We start from the raw sequence: 18,010 nt of genomic DNA on the forward strand, positions 1-18,010 counted from the left end.
ATGGGGCATTAGTGCTTGAATGTCTTTTGGAGTATAGCCACTGGGGGATTTGAAACCCTGCTTTCATAATCACAGTTGCAAGTGGGACTGTTGTTAATACTAGACTAATTGAAGACTCAGACCAGATGGAGCTTGAGCAAAGGATTTTGCACCATTTGTTGGGCAGTCTTTCCAACAGAGAGGAGCTTCTATTGATATAGCTAGAACAGCCATTGAACCTTTTCTTCACCCCTTCTGACATTACTTAGGGTTAACTAGGCCTCTCCCCTAAGGTTGGGAGGATCAAGGGCAGCATTTGGGTTGTTCCAGGGCACTGAGGCCTCATCTCCAAGTGAGATGGCTTCGTTGCCAGCTAGTGTGGTGAAGTAGGAGTAACAGGTTAATTTTAGTCTACAGACATGTGGCTGTGTAAATAGAACTTATAAAAGGATTTCTCAGTACTGTCCCCTACTCCTGCCTCTGGAAGAAGACATCAAATTATATACCTTCCCCTGTGGACTCTCCCTTGTTTCATCTCTCCCTGTCCCTCCCCTCTGTGGGAAAGATAGGGATTATCTTTCCTGTTTCAAGTTTAGAAAAAAAAATTAATAGACATAAATAAAAAGTAGTTTGTTCTGAATCAGGCATTGTGGCTCATGCTCGTAATCCTAGCTACTCATGCCAAGGATTAGGGTAAGGAGGCAAGAGGATCTGAAGTTTGAGACCAGCCTGAGCAATTTAGTGAATTTCTTTCTCAAAGGGCTGGGGATATAGCTCAAAGGCACAGTACCTGCCTAGCACTACAAGTCCTTGGGTTCAATTCCCAACATGGAAAAATAAATAAATAAAAGTAGTTTGTTCTAAAAACTTCTACAAGAAATTTCTGCAGAAATTCCCTTGGGAATTTTAACCCCTTTTGTAGATTCAAAAATCTTGTACCAAAAATTTGAACCAAGAGACTTAAGAACTGGTTAGAGTTGGTAATAGGAACAAGCTAAATGAGGTGGCAAAGAGACAGATTCCCATATGTAGGGCAAGATAGATAGCTGCTTTATTCAGTGGGTCACTGATCTGGGAATTGCCCTTAATTTGGAGGTATGGCAATCAAAATGTAAGGTAAGGACCTTGTTTGTACCCTGAAACTAAGGATGCAATAGTTAAACAACAACAACAAAACAAAATTTTTTAAGTCCATCAGGGACATCTGGACATGGTCTAAGTAAAAGCCTAGAATTTATAACCATGAAAAACCTAACAAATGAAGCAAGTTTGACAAAATGTGCAATCTGGTGAATCTAGGTGATGGGTTTACAGGGCTCACTCTGTGATCTGTAATCCGTGATGATGAAACATTTTCATTTTGACTTCTTATGTGTTTACCTGGCCTCCTGGGCCTATGGTAAGTGGTCAAATTTTCATTCCTGTTGAGCTATCTAGAACCAGAAGAGCCAGATGCCCTCCTAAAGCTGCCTTATGAGCAACTGCTATCATCATCTGGGGCTGTTGATTCGGGATTGAAAGAGTAGGATGTTGTCCTAGATGATGATGGTTTAGAGGTGGCTTTTTTTTTTTAACCTTTCACTTTATTTTTCTATAGGACCACCATGAGGCCCCAGACCTTCTATGATGGATGTCATTCCTGTACCAGAGGAGTATGCCATATTCCATTGGCTGAGCCGTTCTGCCCCAAAACAAGAGAGGTTCGTAGACTTTCAGGAAGATGTACCAGAGCAGTTCATAAGGGCCTGGGGTGATTTCTGCAGTTATATCAGTTAGCTGAGCAGGTGGTGTCCCTTCTTCTTTCAAGCTTTTTATTGAGGGTCTTGCCTCTGAGGCTAGCCTCCCAAGTCACTGGCATTGTAGGCATGTACCACCATGCCTGTCTGGAACCTACCTTTTTAATAAGCTCCTATTTTGTGGGCTGGGGTTGTAGCTCAGTGGTAGAACACTTGCCTGTCATGTGCGATGTGCAAGGCCCAGGGTTCAATCCCCAGGTACTGCCAAAAGAAAAAAAAAAAAAGTTCTATTTTGCTGTCAGAATACTTTTTAAATAATTTAATATAGGACAGCATGATAGTTCAGAGTATATACTGAGCTGAGTACAGTATCACCCACCTCTAATCCCAGCAGCTCGGGAGGCTGAGGCAGGAGGATTGTGAGATCAAAGCCAGCCTCAGCAGTTTAGTGGTTAAGTGCTGCTGGGTTCAATCCCCAGAACCAAAAAATAATAATTAAAAGAAGAAGAAAATATAGCCTGAAGCCAGATTACTTAGCATCAAGGCTGTGCTCTTTAGCTTGATAGCTGTGTATTATCGGGCAAATTATTTAACATCTCTGGGCTTCAGAAATGTAAAAAGAAGACAATGATAACATATTTCCCAGGACCGTGAGGGGCAAAAGAGCTAATACAAAGTGTTTTGAACCATGTCTGTCAGTTATAGGACATCTAATGATTAATAACTGCTTTTATGAATTAAATTTTTATCGATAATCTAAAAATGTTCGGATTGGCATCTTCTGCTTTTGAGCTGAGTTTGTCCATTATTGTCCAGCCTCTGCTCTAACATTAGAGTACAATCTCAGAAATATGGTGGCAGTCACACAGGGACCATTTATGGCATCAAGTGAGAATCTCAGCCTTAACTTCCAGTAAATTAAAAATGTCTCTTATAGAAAGATCCTGTGTTGTGTCACTTTTCTTGAAATCCTCGGTTTGAAAGTCAGGTGCAACCCAAAAGATTAGAAGTATTGCCATTTGTGTTAAAATCTCTGTATGTATAAAGAGATGAGTATTTTTAGAAAATTTACCAGAAACTTGTAACCGGGGTTTCCCTTGGAGGGCAGGTGACCTGGTTCCTAAGTCAGGGTGAGAGAAATTCTATCCCAACCTAACAGCCTTTTACGTATTATTTTGGTTTGGACCATGTACACATGTTACTTGTTCTGAAAATGATATCACTTGTAGTCATTTCAGAAGATACAAATGTTCTAATACATCTTTATCTGAATGTTCTAATACATTTTTTTCTGGTGATCTAATATTGCTAGTCCCTTTACGAGGATGTGATGGAGCTCCATTTTGATTACTCAAGATAAGAAAATGAAATCATCTTAGCCTCAGAACTGAGTTTGGCCCTGTAGTTTATTTTCCCCGCTTCCTTGGGGTGTTATTACTTGTTCTCCTGGGAGTACAAAGTATTGGTTCAGCAATGAGGCCCCCAGGGTCTGTCACTGTAACCAACCTGAATCCAGAAGTCTCCTTTTCCTCCTCACAGACATGGTACCAACTCTCAGAGCATTGGGGAGGACTTAGGTGTCAGGTGTCACTGGCCAGTGGGACACAGTAGCTGTGATCTTAACACATGTCTAGAAACTGAAGTTTAGCCAAGACACACAGCTCCATTATTCTTCAAAGACACTTAATAAAGGCAAGACTGGGTTGGGGGGAGGGGAAGTAGGGACTTGGGCCCTTGGATTTATAACTTGTACTGTGTGGGAGAAAGGGTAGATTAAACATAATTTATTTTCAGCATTCATAAAATAAAAGCACAGTACAGCATCTAGTGTTCATTGCTGACTGCTTATTATGGTTCCAAATTGGGAGTTGCCAAAGCTCCTATTAAAATTTTCTTTCCCTTTTCCATGGCATAATGAGTTATATGTAAGGAAATAGATTAATTTGCTTATAGAGTTCAGACTTGTGCAGGTAAAATTTAGCCTAGATTAGAGCCGTCTTTTGACTTTTGAATCCCTCCATTTTATATATCCACTATCGCAGGAATCTGCCATTCATTTGGCAAACTTGTAGAAGTTGCTGATATTAGTGATCATTGAAAGACCAGTTTAGCCTTTATGTAGTGTTTACAGTGTTCTGGGACAATTCTGTGCAACCGTATACCTTAGCTTATTTAATCCATGATATTTCTGAGTTATACAATATTGTTATTCCCATTTTACAGATGAGAATACTAAGGCATGAGGTTAAGTGACTTTTCAACAGTGCTTTAATGGGTTAACAGCTAAGTTGAAGAAAACTAATTTTTTTTATATTAAAAGGGAATGTTGACACAGACTAAGAAAAAATTAAATTAATACCCTGAAGATAGACATTCATTATTAATTAAAACACTGGACAAAATGATCAAAATTTTTAATGTTTCTAAAACCCATATATGATCTTCTCTCTAAAGGAATGCCAAGATAAATTTATTCCTGGATGGAAAAAATCAGCACAGCTCCATTCTGTTCACCATATGTCCTTAGAGCAGCAACAGGCAACAGAGAAATGACTTTCTAACTCAAAACAAAGATTGTACTAAAGCCTGCACCTTCTGGGGTGGGGTGGGTCGGGGGAAGGGGGGGCATGAGCACTTACTCCTCAGGAGCTTTGGAAATAGAATTCAGCACAACTCTTTCAAGAGATGTGCATGTCAGAAGGCTCCTTAGCTTACTCTGAGAAGTCAAGAGGTAAAACTCAAGTCCAAATTCACAACCCAGCTTAGATTCTTAAAGTTGTGAAAAATAAAGCAGGTAAGCAAATTCCTGGTGCATAAAGAGATCTCCTTGTCTGTTCCTATAGTGTTGATCTATCTATGCAAGGGGACTGTATGAATGAGTAAGGGGCTAGTGTAGGAGACCCCATTCTGTGGTCTATTTTAAATAAATAACTTGTTAAACATCAGGGAATAAATAAAATTATAAATCATACATATGTTCATATGTTTTTAGTTTGTGTTTGGTTTTTTTTTTTTTCCCCCCCTAGGTTCTCATAGAGACTGCTAAGAAGCTAGGACTCCGGTGCCACTCAAAGGGGACAATAGTCACAATCGAGGGACCTCGGTTTAGCTCCCGGGCAGAAAGCTTCATGTTCCGCACCTGGGGGGCAGATGTTATCAATATGACCACAGTTCCAGAGGTGGTTCTTGCCAAGGAGGCTGGAATTTGCTATGCAGGCATCGCCATGGCAACAGATTATGATTGCTGGAAGGAGCATGAGGAAGCAGTAGGTGGAATTCTCTTCTGAGCATGTGCAACATGGGTTTCGGGGTACCAAGAGCTTTTGAGAAAACATCTTAATTATTTTGTGTATGTGTTAGTTTCAGAGAGTGAGATCTTTTGTCCAGGAATCAAGAACAGTACATTCATTGTAGGCATGTAGATCTGCTGAAAATCACAATAAGACTTGGGCCTTACTTGAAGGATAAAGATGTGTTGTGGTTGTAATTTTTTTGTACGAAAGGGGTTAATGTTGAAACGATACAGGAGTCCCTCTCCAGTTGACCAAACCATTTATTTGAAGTCTGAGAACCTTCCTGGTTTAAGTATGATGGGGGGCAGGAGAGGCATGATGGAGAGGAGGGAGATGGCAGCAAGATGTGGCAGGACCACAGACAATGTGAGCATTCTGGATGCAAGACCACAGAGGGCTTGAAGCAAGGAAGATAGCAGGTCCTACTAGAATTTGAAGCTTCCAAAACAAACATTTTTATTGTGGGAAACTATAAAGATCTATGGAACCCACCTCTCAACTTCTACAGGTACCAACCCTGGCCAGTCTTGTGTCATGCATGTCCCTTTCTGTTTCTCCGACCACTACCCTCTTTTTGAAGTAAATAGTTTTCTAATATGGCATTTTTTTTAATTTTTAAAAAAATTAGCCACTGTTATTAGTTTCTTGATATAGTCAAATATTTAGACTGCTTGTATTTTCCTTCTGGTCTCATGATCTTTAAAAATTTAGTCAAATTGGGATCCCTGCAGCTCAGACATTGTGTGTTAATGGTATGCCTCTTAAGGGTCTTTTAGTAGTCTCCGCCCTCTGTTCTCATTCCTGTGAGAGCATTTGTCTTGTCATTTATCTCAGTTTAAAATAGAAAAAGGGCCAGGCACAGCAGTACATGCGTATAATTCCAGCAACTCAGGATATTGAGGCTGGGGAGGATCGCTAGTTCAAGGCCAGCCTCAGCAACTTAGTAATGCCCTATCCCAAAATGAAAAATAAAAAGGGCTGGGAATGTGGCTCAATGGTAAAGGGCCCCTAGAATCCATCTTCAATACCAAATATAAAATAAAATAGAGAAAGAGACAAAACTAGGGTTACCAAACTTGAAGGAAGGGAGATGATACCTCCAAAGAGGCCCTTACCACATCTCAAGAGAGTTGCTTATTTTACCATCCAGTTTCACATTTGAAAAAAAAGGTTAGCTACTTTTGCCATGCCTGTCCATGTGTACTGTGCTTGGGTGCATAGATAGGTGAACACAGGTTCTTGATTTTACTTGAACGCCTTATCCTGGCTCCTCAGTGTAATGCAATATTGCTGATTACTGGAATATCTTTTACACATATATGCAAATCCTGACTTCAGGTCATACCATAATATCTGGTTGGGAGCTTTGTAACCTAAGGGAGACCTGGTTTCTGAATGTTGAGAACATGTGTTCAATTAATAGGAAACTCCAGCCCTTGCAGCTGGCTCTCTGAAAAGAGTTTTGCTTCCTGCTTATGGCTTTCTGCTCAGCATGTCTCCTTTGCACAAGTAGCAGTGATTTCCTTTAGCAGCCCAGAAGAGAGTTGGAAAGCAGTCAATCGGAGCCAATTCATTCAAAAGCAGAGAACCTGAGATCTCTGTGATAGGCATAAAGACAAATAATGTTAAGTGCCACAAAGAAGACACACAAAGGTGGCAACAACTCAGCCCGCCAAGTGTGTCATGTGCTTTAAGCCAGACATGCACCCTGGCATGGCAGGAAGGTTTTGGAGTTGCCTCAACCTGCCTTCAATTCTAGTTGTTCCGTTTACCTGTGGCACTAGACAAGTTATTGAAGCTGTTAACTCCTCTGCAGAATGAAGCCAGGGAGTGAATGGTTGGAGTGAATGGAAGTGAATGGTTGGAGTTGTTTAGAAGTTTTAGCTGGACCTTTAATAGAGGGTTGAATTTTTCCAGGGAGAGGGTCAGTAAGAAGGGAACCTAACAGAAACAAAAAGAGATCTATCTATATAGATACATCATTTACAGGAAAAATATATGGGGATGCTTAAAAACAAGGTAAATCTCTTGGATGCTTCATATATTTGCATTTAATGACTCAGCTGAAACCATGCCTTTACATGTTCTTGGCAAATACCCAGTTGCCCGCGGCTTTGTGTTGCACAGTACTGGAAATTTCCCTCTGCTGTGGTGCCCATGCTTGTTTTGTTTTGTGTTTGGTTTTTTTTGTTTTTTTTTCCTAAACAATCCTCAGTGCTCGTGGGAGCAATCTGGACATGAGATAGAAGGGTATAATCATCATGTCCCTAAATCTAATTTTAGTCATAATACAAAAGTAGGCAATAGTATGGACATCCATGAGCCCCAACAGCCAGTTTTAACCATTATCCTCTCAACTTATGTCCAGTCACATTTCATCTGTATTTCCCTTCATAATTTTAATCCAAAAACATTTCAGGAATTATCTGACATAATCATACTATCATTATTATACTCCAACAGTAATTCCTCAATATACTGCAACAAAACTCAAGTGTCTAGTTAAATGTCATAATAAAGTATTTCTTTTTTTTTGTATAGTAAGTTTTCTTAAGGAAACCAAGACTCTTGTCCTGTTGAGTTTCTCACAGTCTGAATTTCTGAAAGCTTCCTCTTAGAGTAACAGGTTTCTCTGTCCTCTGTATTTTCTGAAAATTGACAGCTAGATCTAGAATTTGATCAGATTCAGGTGTCTTTAGTAGGTTTTTTGTTTGTTTCTTGAAGCCCGTGATGAGTAGGGAGGTTTTGGGTTGTTTGGATAGTTTGTGATGTTAGTAGCCAAACCATTAATTCATTACAAGTCATACAGTGGTGATACTTTGATTCTATAATTTTTTTTTCTTTAGTAGTTTTAGAACAACTTTCTAAAGAGATAGTACTTATTTTACATTTGATTATCCAATGTAGCCCCAATTTTAAGAATGGAATTCATTTTACTATGGACATGGAGAAAACAGAACCTTGTTTTCACACCATACTGATCCATTATACATCTGAGATATTTTCTCAGATACCATATTGAAAATTGTTAATGCTTCCCCCGCCTTTTTTTTTCTCCGAGACCTCTGCTCTAAGACTAAAACCATCTTGATAAATGCAGTGTTTAGGTGTAAAGGATTGAATTTGGAGTAAAACAGATTTTACCAGTCAGGCTTGTTAGTCTCTAAGCTGCTATAACAGAAAATCTCATAAACTGGGTAGCTTCTGAGCAAAAGTTTTTCTTTCACAGTTCTAGAGGTTAGGAAGTCCAAGGTCAAGGAACTGGCCAGTTGGATGTCTGGTGAGCACCTGCCTCCTCATAACCATCTCAATTCTCACTTAATCTCACAAGGGGTGAGGGTACTCTGTGATCTCTAGTCTCATTCATGAGGGCTTTATTTTCATGACTTAATATCCTTTAGAGGCCCACCTCCTAGCACTCTCACATTGGGGATTAGATTTCAACAGATGAATTTGGAAGGGACACACACATACACACCATAGTAAGGATCAAACTCAAGAAAAATATTCTGTGAACAGAAATGGACTTGTAAATTCAGTTAACATCCTATGCTGTTGTTTCTCTAGGTTTCAGTAGACCGGGTTTTAAAGACCCTGAAAGAAAATGCCAACAAAGCCAAAAGTTTACTCCTTACTGCCATACCTCAGATAGGATCCATGGAATGGTCAGAAACCCTCCATAACCTGAAGGTAAGTGTCCTGAGCCATCTTTGCAAGCATACACTTCCAGAGACTTTAGACATCATCTTCTCACTTCCATTTCACCCTGGGTCTATTTCCCTACATATTTTATGCAATCGTGAATATTTTTTCAGTAAGTTTTCATGCCATTTACTACCATACCAATCACTTATGAAACTGAACAATCGTATTTTCTGACTAATAATGCAAGACCAAGACCATTGGAAACTGGGGTGGGGAGAGTTTATTATCTTGTGTCCCATATTATTCACATTGTCTTGCAGTACATCACTAAGTCTTTTTTTGTTTGTTTGTTTTCAAAGCTATTTTCTCTTTGGTAGATTCATAGAAAATGTTGGCAAGCATTCAAAACTAGAACTGACATAGCAATACCAAGCGTCAGGGAATATGTGACGCAGCATGGGATCAGACTAACAGTCATTAATGATGAACATGAAAATGGTTTCAGATTGGTAGCTTTCCAACTTTAGTATTAGTTCCCAGAATATAATTTATACTAACTGCTAAACTGAGAAGTACATGATGCCTTGAATTGTTCCAGTTAAAGAGGGCTGTATCTTAAAGTCTCCTAGAGACACTTGTATTCTTTGGTCTTATAACACGTTGAGAGGAGCTATAAAGGTTTATAGAAGCCCTACCTACCTCGATTACCACTTAGGAGTTCAGAAATGAGAGCTACAGTTTTACTGTGATGAGACTACTATGTGGTGTTTGTTGACTTATATTGTATAAATACTCCAGGACAGTCTGTGAAGCTGCCAACGTGGAGCCACTGAGAAGTTGGGAAATGGCTCCTGCAAACTGGTACAAGCACGTTCTAACACACCACTATTACTAAGATGTCTCAGCTTGTAGGACTGGCCAAGCCATGAGTGTTAAAATTAATTATCCTCCCTACTAGGACTCATATCTGTTGACTTCAATACTGTGTACCTAGGAGATTTTTTTTGAGACCGTGTCTAGCCATGTTGCTGGGCTGACCTTGAGCTTGGAATCCTTCTGCTGTAACTGGGGTTACAGGCATATGCCACTACACCTGGCTTTGAAAATGTTATTTAAGAATAAATGATAGTCCCTTTCCTCCATGAAGTGTTTTATCATAATTGAGATACAACCTTTATTATTATTCTAATTATGGAGAATAGAAAAACAAAAAATATTCTATGAAATAGCAAATGTTGGTTTAAACTGAAACCAAGTGGCTTGATTTTGATTTTTTTTATTTCATTTTAAAATGTTACATTCAACTAAGTATAATGCAGGGCAGCAAATCCTCAGCTTGTATGATAATCACGTGTTGGTTTGCTGGAAATATCACTCAGATTTTTGTTGCTGAAGGGACTTGTTTACCTTCAAGCTATGATAGAGATACAATTTTGTGGGGAAGAGGGAAGTCTCCCAACGGACCCCAACTTCACCATAGACTCTTGAATTTGAAAGTAATTTCTTAGGTAAAAAATGCTTCAGTGGTAGAAGCCTTTTTGTTTTAAGCTTCTGACTTTGTTACATTTATTCACTTTTAAAGAAGGTGAGTGTGTCATCAGATTTTCAGAGAGGTAAAAGAGAAAAAAAGAAGAATTGCTAACAAAATTGAGTTATTGTGGCCTTCATTCTGGGACACTAAGGACTACCATACAAACAATTCCTTGACTAAGTAGTATTTTCAGTCTTCTGAGCACTGAAATGTATATCATTCATTCACTCGCTCACTTAATTCATTTCAGCAATATTGATGTGCCTGTATGTCAAGCTCTGGTTTAGAAAGGTTCACAAAGACTTCTTGTGATGATTCTATCCTGTTGAAAATATAGACACATTAAAATTTCGGTGATTTTTTTTTTTTTTCTTTTAAAAATGAGATAGGAATAAGAGCTAGAAGATGCATAAACAACAATCCACGCTAAGGTTGGAACATAAAATGTATCCTAATACATGGATGGATATGAGTGACTATCAGAATATTCTTAACCTCATTTAGGGGAAAAAGAAGTGACAAAACATACCTGTAATCCCAAACACTCAGGAAGTTAAAATAGGAGAATTGCAAGTACAAGGCCAACTTAGTAATTTAATGAGACAGACCCCGTCTCAAAATAAAAAGGGCTGGGGATCTCGCTCAGTAGTAGAATGCTTGCCTAGCATGCTCTGTGCCATGGATTCGGTCCCTAATACCATACACACACATACACACACACACACACTGTTCTGAATAATCTACAAAACCAAAATCTGGAGGATTTATTGCTGTTGTTGAAGTCCAGTTTTAGCAAGTACTTCAGGTAATTAGCATACTCACCTATGCCTACAATGCTCATCACTTTCTGCTTTCTTCCTTTCAGAATATGGCCCAGTTTTCTGTTTTATTACCAAGACACTAAAATCGTTTTTTATTACTGCTCAGAAGAAAAGAAGACTTTACAGTTATTTTGGATATTTTGCTTACCTTGAGGGGAAAACAAAACAAAAACTTGGGAAAGACATGCAGCTTATGTGTCCTTGCCTGCAAAAGAAGAGCAGGTAGAAAGACATCGCACGTATTGGAGACTCTGCCTTAAAAATTGAGACTGTTTGAGAGCAATGAGGAAAAGCAAATGAACAGGAAATCTTACATTTTGGGAAAACACCAAGAAGAGAGCATTCTCACCTCACTTCCCTTATTAAGTTTGCAACAATAAAGATTTGAGGGTAATACTCACTTTCCTACATTGACATGGAATATGGGGAAGAAATGGGACTCTGGTTATTTATTATAAATTGGTACAATCGTTTTGGAGGGCAGTTTGGCAAAATGCATCAGAAACCTTAGAAATACTTATGCACTTTGTTGGAAAGTCCTAGGAATTTCTCCTTCAAAAATTATTGGAGAATCATACAAAAAACTATGTATGAAGAGAGATGTTTAATAGTTACTGTTAAGATAGTAAGTTTTCACAACAATCTGGATTTCCAACAACTGAAGGTTATTTATGGTTTCAGTTATCATTAGATTGTAAAGCAATCAGCTGGCGATCATGTTTTCATGTAATATTTAATGTTCCAAATAAATTGTCCATGTATATTACAGAATGGGAAAAAAGAAATCATTTTCCTGTTCTAGATTTGTTTTAAAAATGCTATGTAACTGTAAAAAGACTAGAAGGAAATATACATAATCTTTTGTTATTGTATTTGGGAGAGGAATACTAAATAATTTTAATTTTCTTTTGAATCTTTCTGAATCTTCACATTTTTCTACAATTAGTAAAATAATAAAGTCATAAAAATAAAAGTGGATTTAAACACTTTCTGGTAATGAATCAAAATTTAAGAGGAGTATTGTTTAAGGAAGTTAGTTCTTTTTCTATTAAAAAAGGACAGTTGGTTGCTACACAGTCAGCTTGGATTTTCTTTCATCAGCTTCCAGAAAAAAGCCACATGATTAATTCTGAGATTGTCTAAATGTTGAAACTGTTATAAGGGCTGTGGTTGTGGATCAGGGGTAGAGCACTTGCCTATCATGTGTGAGGTACTGGGTTCCATCCTCAGCACCACATAAATAAATAAAATAAAGTCCATCAACAACTAATAAAAATATTTTTTTAAAAAAACTTGTTTTAAAAAGTAAATACACTTTAGTGTATCTGGTATTTTTAAACTAATATTTTTCTACTCCTTATGAGTTGACATTATTTTTCATGAGTTGGTGATTCTTATTTCTTCATAGAATTAAAAGTGAACCTTTTTACTATATATTTTATATTATTGATCTTATAGGAATATTTAAGTTTTGTATTATTAAGAGATCATTTTTTTTCCTCAGATTCTTTTTTTTCCTAACATGTTATATATTACAAGATACTTAGGATAGGGGCAATGGGATCTTTTGTTTAAAAAGTATAAAGGTAATGTATTTGTGTCTGATATTGACTTCAAGATAATAAGCTGCTAAGTGTAAAGATTAAGGAAGCCAGTCACCCTCCAGCCATGACACTGAGCCCTTTGGGTTACATGTGATTATGACACTCGGACTCCTTGATACAGTGGTTTCAACTCTGGTAGAGGTCCACAGAGAACGTGGGTTCTCCAGCTGTGGAACCCACAGTGTTCTGCACTGTAACACAGATCATACCTTACTTTGCATCATTATTAGTAGGTGCCCAAGAATGTCAAGGCAGAAGCGTGGGCATTTGTATTGCTGCCTTTAGAAAATAGTTTTTTTCCCCACTTTGGAAAAGAACTTTTCTGTGTCTAGTAGCCTTTTCTAGCAGTTTCTTAAATAGGGTAAATTCTCATATTGCTTGTTATTAATCATTCGCCCTGTATACAGAGCCAGTATAATTTTCTTACCTCATGTTTGGGGATGTTGCTCAATATCTACTGGAACACTTCTCACTTCTCTGCTACTTGATATTTTTCCCCCCAGTACTAGGGCGTAAAACCCAGGACCTTGCGTGTTATAGGCGAGTGCTCTACCACTGAACTGCGTCCCCCGCTCTATTTTTTTTTTTAATTAAGTGAACAGTATAGTCAGTTTTGACCATTTTGAAAGGATGATAGGCATATGGGAAAGCTCTGGCTTAGTGATTTCGCATCTTATTTGATTGGATTCGCATCTGCTTCAAGTGGGATTTTTATTGGCATTATAATCTGATCTTGTGTTTGTCATTGATGTTCATAATTTTAAGAATGGCAACCCAAATAATTAATAAGTGAAGTGTTACGTTTGATACCTGAAAATATTTGGCAGATTAACCTACATGTATTCAGAAATTGTAACAGGTAAGTGCTGGGGAATGGCTAAAATTCTCATTGACATGAGCTGCTCTAAATAAATGACACATCATTTCAAATATGTGCAGTCAGTTGTCAAAAAGAACAGAGATGTATCTTTTGTGTACTAGTGTGGAGCAATGTAATAAAAGTGTCAATCAGAAAAATATGTAAAGTAAAATAAGTATGCAGTTTGGGCATGTGGATAGCATATTTATGCTCTGTTCATAGGAAGTTTCTGGAAAGAAACTTAATGATAAGCTCTGAGGAAAGAAGACTGGAAGACAACTGGCTTCATTGCAGTTTATGTAAATGAGGTAGAATTTCTGTTTCTTGGTATTAAATTCTGCAACATGGTATTCAGTTTTGGTCACAGCACTTTAAAGGGGAACATTGGCCATCTAAAAAGCACCAATAAAGGGATGAGGCAACTGGGAAACACAGGGCCACATTAGTAATGGTTAAAGGAATTACATACATCCCACCATTGAAGAGAAAACCTTGAATAAAAACTTCATGTATAAAAAGCTCAGTCACAAAAAAGTCAGTTATAAAATTCTGTCTCTTTACTATTTTTTAAGCCCCATAAAGGCAGGAACCATATCTTTTTTACTTTCTAATTTAGTGTAGGATCTGTTCCTTGTACTTAGCATATAGTGAATAAACATCTGTGTAAAAAAAAAAAAACTGATAACATCTCAATATGCTTTCACAGCTCTCTCAAACTCTCCATCCTCACTTTCAGCGGGTTCCCTCATGGACAAAATGGAGGGAGGCATCAGAAGAGAACTTCCAAGGACCCCCTTCTCTCTCCTGACCTGTTTTCCAGAGTGTCACCATCCACGATGGTGCTTCTCGAGCTTACATATCAACATCACCTGAAGGTCTTATTACGTTGCATGGCTCCAACTCAAGAGTTTCTGACTCCTGGGGTGTCTGGTGAGACCTGATAATTTGCATCTCTAATAAGTACCAAGTGACACTGCTGATCCAGGAACCCCACTTTGAGAATCCCGTATTATAGCCATTTCTGCTTCATCATCCTCTTAAGATCTCAGACTTCTGACACAAAGACATCACTGGCAACACTGCCTTTCAATCTAGATTCCCCTCTTCATTGGATCATTTCACCACAAGATTATTTTTCATTAAATTTATCATGTGTATGGTATTGGGGATTGAAACTAGAGCTTCATGCATGGTAGGCAAGTGTTCTACCAATCAACTAAACCCAAAGCTATCATTAAAACTCTTACCCTGAATTCTAGGTCATTTTTGTCTCATCTTTTTTGCCTTTTATTGAAATAAAATCCCTTGAAGAGTTATCTATTCTCGGTGCTTCCAATTCATTTTTCAGCCCACTCCAATTCAGATTTTGCCATCATCCATGCCCAGCACCACCAAAATTATTCTCAAGGTCACCTTTTTACTTATGTAATGGTTGATTCTTAGACTTCAACCTTCTTTTCCTATAGGCAGTGTTGTGCTAGGAGCTCTCCCTCCCTGAGCAGCTTTCTTCACTTGGCTTCTGGAGGCACCACGTCTTGCTTTTTTTTCTGTCTCAATGCTTGCTGCTTCTCAGTCTCCTTTGCTGGTTCCTAACCGTCTCCCTGGTTGTCCACCCCGAGGCTCAGTTCTTAACAATCGCTTTACATCTCCCCTACACCTGCTTTCCCAGCATTCTTCCATCTCAGTAATTGGCAGTTTTCATCCTTCCAGGTCCCCAGACCAAAACCTTGGAGTCATTGTTTCTATTTAAAACCCTCATTTATCAAGAAACACTATTTACTGTAACCACTGCCTCCACCCTAGACTGAGCCACTCTCATCTCTTACCTGAACACTGCAATAACCTAACAGGTCTTTCTGCTTTCATGCACCACTTATAGCAACCCAGGAGCCAGGATGGTCCTTTTAAAAAAATTTTTTTAAAAAACATCATTTCTCTGCTCCAAAATTCTGGGTCCTCAGGGTAGCCCATGCATTCCCATGTCATCTTCACTTGCCCTGAATTTCAGATTTCCTCCCAGTACCATCCCTTTAACTCTGCGCTTTCCACTGGCCTTCTTGCTTTTCTTAGAGTATGCCAGGCCCTCTCTTCCTTTCACACCAGAGTATTTCATTTGTTCTCCTACCCGGAAATCTACTACAGCACTACCTTTAAATCTGTTCAAAAATTAGTGGATCAACCTCAAACATCCTATTTCAACAGAATGTAATCATATCTCCAGCAAGCTAAGGGACTCACCTGGCCTGCTCCCCACCCCCCATTGCTCTTAACTCCTGCCAACATACTCTAATATCTGTTATATTTGTTCATTTGTTGACATACCCAGTAAAATGTGAACTCTAAGGGTGAGAACCTTATCACTCAATGATAGCCCAAATGATCAGGTTAGTTCTTGGCATTCAGTAGGCTTCCAGCCAATACCGCTTTGAATATACAGCTTCCCAATACACACAGCTTAGGAAACCCTGCACGTTCTGGAATGTTGTGGTTTGCTCCTGTCTCTTTCCACCTTTCACAGTTTATGACATTCTAGGTTAGCACTGTCTGATAGAGGGAGAATGTGAGCTAATAGGCAATTTCAAATTTTCTAAGAGCCACATTTAAAAAGTAAAAAGAAACAGGAAATTAATCATAATATTCTAGTTACTTAACCTAGCATATCTAAAATATTTTGAAGACAATATATCAATATAAAAAAAACAGTTTACCAGATGCTAAATTTCCTTCAGAAATATTTTATCTCTATTTAAATGATTTAAATTCCATAAAAATTCACTTTGAGAAAGTAAATTTGCCTAATTATTCTAAGTATATTGAAGTAGATCTCACCAATTTTTTAAATTTAATTAAAATTACATGAAAAACTCATTTTTTTTTTCTGTTGTATTAGCCACATTTTAAATGTTCAACAGCCACACATGTCTAGTGGCTGCTATATTTAGCAGCTTAACTGTGACTCTAACACAGGGCAGAACAGGCTGGCACTTGCCTCTCGCCTTTTATAACTGTTGTCCTCCCACCTGGAAGATTGTCCTCTTTGCTCCACCATCACCTCCTTTATCAGACCCAATTTCAATTACCCCTTCCTCTATACTCTTAATACCCAACATATTACATTATTATTATACTGTTAGAATAATCTAATGTGTTGTTCATTGGTGCCAGGGATAAATCTGTCTTGTTTACTTTTGCATCCTCATATTTTTTTACCTTAGTGGCTGACAAAAGGTACTATATATATTTCTTAAATAAATGTAGAAGTCTATGAAATTTCAGCATATTGATATTTTAGTCATGCTTCTATTAGTCATACTTCTATTTCCAGCTCAACTCAGTTCTTCTAGGAAGCCCTCAGACCAGCCCATGGTAGAGACTCCCTTTTATTCCCAAACCACTTGGATTCCATATTGCTCAAGGACCATTGGTTTTATGTGGTTTACCATATACAAATTCTTACTCCCTAACCGGATAATGAAAACTGGAAGAACAGGAATTTGGGAAAAGAAGATGACTCACATTAGGTATTCAATAAAAACCTGATGAACTATTCAATGCATTGTCTGATTTCAGTCTTGTAACTCCTCCACTAGGATAAATGAAACGTTTTCTCCTTTTAACTACAATGTTAAAAACTATCTGCTTTCAAATGAAGAAATGAAACTACTTCCTGTACCCCGCTTTGCCTGCATGTCTGTGTATTTGATCATTCATCAAAATGTCATTTGTATCACAGACTTCTTCATTTCATTTATTATCTATTCTGTTGATGCAGGGAACATGTCCCTCCATATACATATATACACTGATATTAGTCATCAAAATGTTATGTACAAACTTTCATATATTGCTGCTGGGCTAAAAAATAATTATTAAAGAACAAAGCTTATTTTTCACTTTTACTTTGAAGCATCCTACAGTCATCTAGCTACAGAGGATAAAAGCAAACTAAATTATGAAACTTATGCCAAGATCTGTTTTATGTAATATAGAGCAAGCAGTAACTCTTTTTCCCTTGCTTCCTACCAGATTGGAGAAAGAGGAGGGATGAGTGGAACAAGGATTACATATGTATCAAAGCTTCTCCAGTTCTCATATTTTGTGACTATAGTCTTTATGATAAAGAACCCCAGAGGCAATATGGGACCTGCTCCAGGTGGCTGTAAGCCTGATATCTCTGTTAACAGCTCAATTCATGATAAAGATGTTGGTGACCTGGCATGGCAGAAACCAAAAGTCTGCTTTTCAAAAAGGAATGAATATGCTTTATTCATCAAGTGAATATGTTGGTGCCTTAATTAATGTTACTAGACCCTCACCCCAATTTTCCCAATTTATGCCCCCATTACCTTAGAGCTGATGGGTAATGAGAATGTAGTAGGTTTAAAAAGGAAAACCTAAGATGGAGATAATTGACTTTTCTCTCTTTTTTTTTTAAATATGTATTCGGTTTTCTTGACAGTTATTTCCATCTTTGATCACTCAACTTGTCAGGTAATCTATCTTACAAGGAGAATTTCCTCAAGGAAATTCCTATATAAATTA

General features: G+C 38.0%; 1 protein-coding gene across 1 annotated transcript in view; it reads left to right on the top strand.

Annotated features, from left to right (window-relative positions):
- Positions 1–13,539, top strand: part of Mtap (methylthioadenosine phosphorylase) — a 39,277-nt gene extending 25,738 nt beyond the window's left edge. The window contains exons 5-8 of the mRNA XM_046467388.2: positions 1,577–1,679; positions 4,742–4,981; positions 8,576–8,698; positions 11,050–13,539. Of these exons, the coding sequence (XP_046323344.1) occupies positions 1,577–1,679; positions 4,742–4,981; positions 8,576–8,698; positions 11,050–11,088 (505 nt within the window). The 3' untranslated portion in view covers positions 11,089–13,539. The remainder of the gene's footprint in view (positions 1–1,576; positions 1,680–4,741; positions 4,982–8,575; positions 8,699–11,049) is intronic.
- Positions 13,540–18,010: the final 4,471 nt, after the last annotated feature.

The sequence above is a fragment of the Marmota monax genome, unplaced genomic scaffold (genome assembly GCF_021218885.2).
Source record: "Marmota monax isolate L192 unplaced genomic scaffold, Marmota_monax_Labrador192_F-V1.1 WCK01_AAM20220418_F8-fsc00033, whole genome shotgun sequence".
Classification (NCBI taxonomy): Eukaryota; Metazoa; Chordata; class Mammalia; order Rodentia; family Sciuridae; genus Marmota; species Marmota monax.